This window comes from Elephantulus edwardii, unplaced genomic scaffold, assembly GCF_000299155.1.
Source record: "Elephantulus edwardii isolate Elephantulus edwardi_28Jun2011 unplaced genomic scaffold, EleEdw1.0 scaffold00015, whole genome shotgun sequence".
Taxonomy (NCBI): Eukaryota; Metazoa; Chordata; class Mammalia; order Macroscelidea; family Macroscelididae; genus Elephantulus; species Elephantulus edwardii.
This window is the reverse complement of record NW_006399765.1, coordinates 19638743-19644736: the sequence shown is the minus strand read 5'-3', so window position 1 is coordinate 19644736 and position 5994 is coordinate 19638743. Positions and strand designations below refer to the sequence as shown.

The window sequence follows — 5994 nt, the reverse complement described above, 5'->3', positions numbered from 1 at the left end:
AGGTCACATGGGCCCATCTTCCAGACTTGCTCAAAATGATTTCTTTTCTTTGCGGGAGGATGGAGGAGGGGGTCGGGCACTTGCAAAGCCTTGCCCTCCTGGAGAGGCCCTCTGTACCCGGCTGTCCTCACCTCCCTGCCCCCAGCCCTCCACAGCCCTTGCCCTTGGCACTGGGGACTAAAATAGCATTTCCTGCCCCAGTTCTCTTCCCCATTTTCTGAACTCTGCGTCATCCCACACAGAGGAGGCTCCACATTCTGTCTTTGAGGGGGAGGGAGTGGTGGCAGTGAGTAGGGAGAAGGCAGGAGAGCATGTGTCTGGGCGCTGCTGACTCCAGTCATCCCGGGTGAGTGTGGAGCTGGAGTAGGATGGCTTGTTCAGTTAACAACTCAGCCAAGAAAGGCTAAGTCTAATCTGCCTTGGAGCTTGTGCCTGTCCACTCTCAGGGTCCCAAGTCAGTAAATAGGCTCTGCCACCCACCGGCCTCTTGGCCCTTAAGCTCAGGTTTCGGGTTGGCAGGACTTATGCTGCTGATAATGGACAGATGATGGCCTTGTTGAGTTTCTGCTTGCTGACTTAATCTGAAGAGACAAAAGCCCAAGACGTTGCGTCATGAGCTAGAAAAATTCAGACTAAGGAGTTTTGTCTGTTAACTTTGAACAGTATCTGTCTGCAGATTTTCTGAAGATAAAACAAGAGTGAAAAACGAAGGAAGGCTGTGTGACTTTGACCCTCCTAATGCTTTGTCCGCAGGCAGCTTTGTCCCTCTGTGCCGGTGCGTTGGAGAGGTAGGACCCACCAGGACTGGCAATGCCCCCACCATCAGACATCGTCAAAGTGGCCATCGAGTGGCCGGGTGCCAATGCTCAGCTCCTTGAAATCGACCAGGTAAGTTTCTGAAATGGGTAGTGTTGCAGGAGGTGGGTTCTGAGGAGAACATGGCAGAGCATGTCCTTAGGGACAAGGCGTCATTGGCATCGGGAGTTAAGAACCACAGCAGGAAGCTGAGCTTTGGGCCTGATGCCCCTGAGAAAGGTCAGACACCATGGCTTGGAAGACGTTTCCTCTTCAACAGAAACTCGGAGGACAAAGACCGTCCGTGGGCCCCAAGTTGATCCTGCTCGCCAGCCCTTCCAGTGAGAACCTGGGCACAAGTAGGATTTGGGTGTTGACAGCGGATCTCTCTGTCTCTTTCAGAAACAGCCCCTGACGTCCATCATCAAGGAAGTCTGTGATGGGTAGGTGGAAGCTGCCTCCGTGCAGACAGTCGCATCTCCAGCTTGATGGGGCGCGTGAAGGGAGTCCTGCCACCGGCTCTCTAGTTAATCAGGTCCCCACTAGTAGGCTTTCTGGTTCCTGGCCCGAAGAGCAAGTACACGTGATTAAGCTGGCCTTAGGACCCATAGCTCTTCATTGCTTTTCCTTGCTGTTCAGAGCTGCCCCTGTTGAAGTCTGGTGCGATCTGAAGCCCTCACTCAATCATACAATCTTAATTTTGTGGTGTTAATTCTTGCTAAAGGCTGCATTGGTTATTTTTCAACATCTCAACCTAAAAGTTCGCTTTTTCTCCCCGCATCTTCTGTACTTCTCCTTTGAATGTAGACCACTAGTCCTCGGAGCAACTCTATTTAGAATGAGTTCTTTATACCTCTGGGTCACCTGAAGAGAATGGCTGAATGGGCTGTGTGCTTTTTCTTTTGCACAGATGGTCGTTGCCCAACCCAGAGTACTACACCCTCCGCTATGCAGATGGCGCTCAGCTCTACATCACTGAGCAGGTGAGTGCCGGAGCGGGCGGCCCAGTGAATCACGCACGTCTTACCTCACCTGGCATCCAGGTGGCTTCCACTGACTGGATGCGGAGCTGCTCCTGGGGCAGATCGGGCAGTGTCTTCCTTGTTCCCTGGTGGCTGACAAGCTTGGCTTTCCCCCCTCAAGAACCTAGTGTACTTGGAAAGAACCTTGAGGCCTGTTTGCCAAGGAACAGGCAAGAAAAGAGGCCTGACTGAAGAGTCTCTCAGTCACAGCTCCTTAAAAAAGCACAGAAAGTTCTTGTTGATTTAACTTGCTTGCAGTGTCCATATTTATTTTGTGTTACAGTTTGGTTTTTTTTTCTCCCTCTCTGTTATTCAGACACGCAGTGACATTAAGAATGGGACGATCTTACAGTTGGCCATCTCCCCGGTAGGTATTCTGTTTCCCTGGAAGTGCATTCATTTTAACAAACGTTTATAAGCACCAACCTTCGGTCAAGGACTGGGCTGCCTTGGGCGTGCCGTGGTGTTGGTTCTGACCCCTGATGATGCCACAGGACAGGGAAGAACCGCCCTGGGGCCTCTGGAGCTGTGCATTTTTAAGGGAGTAGATGACCATGTGGAGCTGCTGGTGGATCTGAACTGCTGACATTTTTGGTTAGCAGCCAAACACTTAACCATTGTGTCACCAGGGCTCCTAGAAAACAAGGACTAGAGAGATGAAGAAGGCAATCTGTACTATCTGAGCGTAATGGGGAATGAACAGTACAGAACTGGAGAGAGTGTGAAGGTGCTGAAGGAGGACAAAAAAGGGACCCTCTGACTCCTTGCCAGAGGAGGGGAGCGTTGTTCAGATGTTAAAGAGAAGCAAGAATTAGCTGTTGAAGGAAGAAAGTGGCAAGTGTTCTGAGGAGAGAGATGAGTGGGTGCGAGGCTGGGAGGGTGGGGCCTGAGCTGCTTGGGGAAGGCGGGAGAAGTGCTGGTTGGCGGAGGGGCAGTGGCAGTCACCGAGGGGCCAGAAGGTGAAGGGTCCTGGGTGGCCTGCGCCTGGGCTTGGATTTTATCCCAAAGAAAATGTGAGAGCACTGGGGGATTTTGAGCAGGACGGTGTATTGTGCTTAGATTTATGTTCTAGAAAGATTGTTCCAATGACAGCATGAAGGAGGGGCTACAAGGAGGAAGATTGGTGGTAGGAAGACCATGGAAGAGGCCAACGAGGAGTGTTCACAGCCCCACAAAGGCAAATGCAGCTGGAAGGATGGACGTGAGGAATATTTAGGAGGACAGCTTGATGAATATGGTGATAGGAGCTGCTGTATGTGGGAGAAAGGGAAGAGTCCCAGATGACCCCTGATTTCATCAGGGACAGTCCTTACAGGCGACTAAGAAACATCCAGAAGGGTAGGAAGAAGGCCAGGAATGTGGAGGGGCTCAGGACGTAGCCTCTGCGGGGCTTCAGGATGGAGGGAGGTGTGGGCTTCAGCTTTTCATGAGCAGAGAAAGAAAGTCAGTGGGGCAGGAGAGCTGTCTGTGACCTTAGACATCAAGGAGTCCCCAGTGAGTAGAAGACAGATACAAGGCTGAGGAGTTGGACGACTTGTCACTTGATTAAGAAGCTTGATGATAAAAGGAAGTAACCAGGGTAGTAGCCAGAGAGGCTGTGGAGTCGAAAAGATGAGTTTGCTGTTCTCGGTTTTTAACGAATACAACAGTACTATGTTTGACTAATCAGAAGCTGTATAAAGCTGTAGCGCCCCCCCCCTTGCCTGTTCCCCCACTACCTCGTTCTCCGTCTCCTCCCGTCTCTCTCAGGTGGTGACTTCCACTGTAGTTTATTTATTTTTTTAAAAAATGTGACCTTGGAAACATGTTAAGGTAGAAAAAAAAAGAATTGAATCTTTTTAAAACAAGGTAAGAAAGAGCCACTAAAGAGGAGAGGCTTGAAGGTGCAATGAGAAGGGTGGTTCATAGAACGGGATCTTCCCGGGGCCGGACAGTGGCCCTAAAGCCCAGGTGCGGGCCTCCTCCGCTGCAATCCCCGAGGGAGAGCATCGCCGTGGGTGCGCCCTGGTTAGGTTTGCAGGACGGCTCCCGGCGGAGTCAGGGCACAGTGCTTCCTGTTTCCTCAGGGAGGAGGGCGACAGGTTTGCTGAGAGGAAGGGGAACGACAAGGAGGAAACATTTCAAATTACCGTGGAGGAGAATGGAACGAGAGCTGTTTCCCTGCTGGTGAGACGGAGTTTATAGTGGGTCTCACTAAGTTCTGTCAAGAGGTTTTCTCCAAAAAAGCCTGAGTGTAGGTGCTCCTAGACCGCCATGCGCGGAGCCTTGGTATTACCAGTGGTTATGTGCTTAGCTGCTGGCCAAAAGGTTGGCAGTTCAAGCCCACCCAGAGCCCTATGGGATAAGACCCAGTGTCTGCTTCAGCAAAGATCACAGTGGAGAAACCCCTGTGGGGCAGTTCTGCTCTGTCACGTGGGTCCCCAGGAGTCAGAGTCAACCCAAGGGCACCCAGCGGCAGGCCAGGATATGGCTTTACGAGCGTCTTTCTTAGTTCACATTTGCATGCACTTTGCTGAAATTCTGGGCTTACACTGCCATTTAATCCTGATAAGATGGACACTCCTGATAGCCTCATTTTACAGACAAAGTAACTGAGACGTGGGGAGCCTGCCACTTGTCACACAGCTGCAGAGTGACAGACAGTGGAAGCCTGTCTGACTCTGAGCCCGTGTTCTGCCATCCTGCCCTTCTGCCTCCTCTTCCTCGTCTTAAGGCTTCACTCTCCCCTCTTAAGCTCTGCTAACGTAGTGTGACAGCCTAGGAGCTGCGGCTGGGGACATGCCGGAGCATTTTACAGGCCTCTTGAAAGGAGTGGTTGAGTTTCCCAGAAGCCATCTCTCCCCAGAGCAAGAGGCAGCAGCCCAGAAACACTGTCTCCGGAGGAACATTGACATTTCAAGTTGGAAGTTTCTAAGTGAGACAGCCCAGTGCTCTTCAAATTGTCCTCTCTGGTGACCTTTCCTCACACGGCACATCTTCTCACTTTGCAGAGATTGAGGGGTTTCTGTATCATCGAGGGCAGCCCACTGGTGAGCACCCTCCTTGTAACAGGCAAAGAGGGGAGAGAGGGGGGCACAGAGCTTCATTCCTTGACCAGGCACAGGGACAAGGCTTCATCTCCTGGCTCAGCAGTGGGAGAAGAAACAAAGCCCGCACAAGCGTTCGTCCTCCACCTGTTCACCCACTGCTCTCAGGTTGATTCCAACCGTGTGCCTCCCCCCAACCCCAGCCCACTGTCTGCCTTTTTACAGACTGAACCTTTCACAGAGGGAGATATCCAGGCCATTCTTCCCGGGTGCTTTTGGATGGATTTGAACTACCAGCCTTTAGGTGATAGTCAAGCACAGCCTGTGCCCTTTCTGTCACCCAGTTTTGCTCCAGAGAACTTTTAACACACAAAAAGTGGAGAATGATGGCATAGACGATGGTGGGGCACAGGCGTTAACTTTAATTAGTTCTGTGAGAGGCCCTGTAAGCGAATCCCAGCAGAGGGACTTAGCTGCATCTCTCAGAAAGGAGGCCAGCATCCTGGCTGGGCAGAGTTTATGGCAGAGAGAGAGATTGTACTTAACTAACCAGCATTTTCAAAAAGCACTTCTGAAATGAGCTCCCAGCTCCAGGCTCTTTGTTATTCTTCAAGTTTCCCAGGACTTTCACCTTAAGGAACATGATAAGGACTTTGAAAATTAAGGAGAAAAAAAAAATCATTAGCTTTACTTAACCGCATTCAAGATTGCAGTGAGCTGCAAGCGTTATCTGTTATATTCTCCATACACTGTAAGAACCTCTTCTGTAAAATCTTTAGCAGGTGGTTGTCCAGATCCGACTTGATTGCCTTCCAATGACAAGGAGCTCAGTACTTCAAGAAACAAACTGTTCTACTGTTTGACAGCGTTAATTCGTAGAAAACTTCTACATTGAACCAGCACATCTCTCCATAGTGGCAGGTTCCATATTTGTGGGTACAGTCAACCTCAGATCAAAAATGATAAAAATTACCTAGGGTGGGGGAGCAATGAAGTAGTCAAAGCAATCTTTTCAAAGCTCGGGGGGAGGGGGAGCAGAAAGCACTATTTGCGTGGTATTTACAGTATTTATATGACATTAGCGATGATAAGTAATCTGGACATGATCTTATGCACAGGAGAGAATGTGTAAAGGTTGAATGCAAAATGCT

The 5994-nt window shown here is 50.4% G+C and overlaps 1 protein-coding gene across 3 annotated transcripts in view; it reads left to right on the top strand.

The window, feature by feature from the left end:
- The first annotated feature begins 795 nt into the window (after nt 1-795).
- The window catches only part of ELMO2 (engulfment and cell motility 2), a 36573-nt gene continuing 31374 nt past the window's right edge, over nt 796-5994 (top strand). For 2 of the 3 annotated variants that reach the window (XM_006881597.1, XM_006881595.1), the window contains exons 1-4: nt 811-888; nt 1198-1238; nt 1706-1778; nt 2134-2184. Coding sequence is in view for 2 of the 3 variants with exons in the window: in XM_006881595.1 (XP_006881657.1) it covers nt 811-888; nt 1198-1238; nt 1706-1778; nt 2134-2184 (243 nt within the window). In the remaining variant the exon portion in view is untranslated. Of the gene's footprint in view, nt 889-1197; nt 1239-1705; nt 1779-2133; nt 2185-5994 lie in introns of all 3 variants that reach the window. The other variant, XM_006881596.1, reaches the window with a different exon arrangement.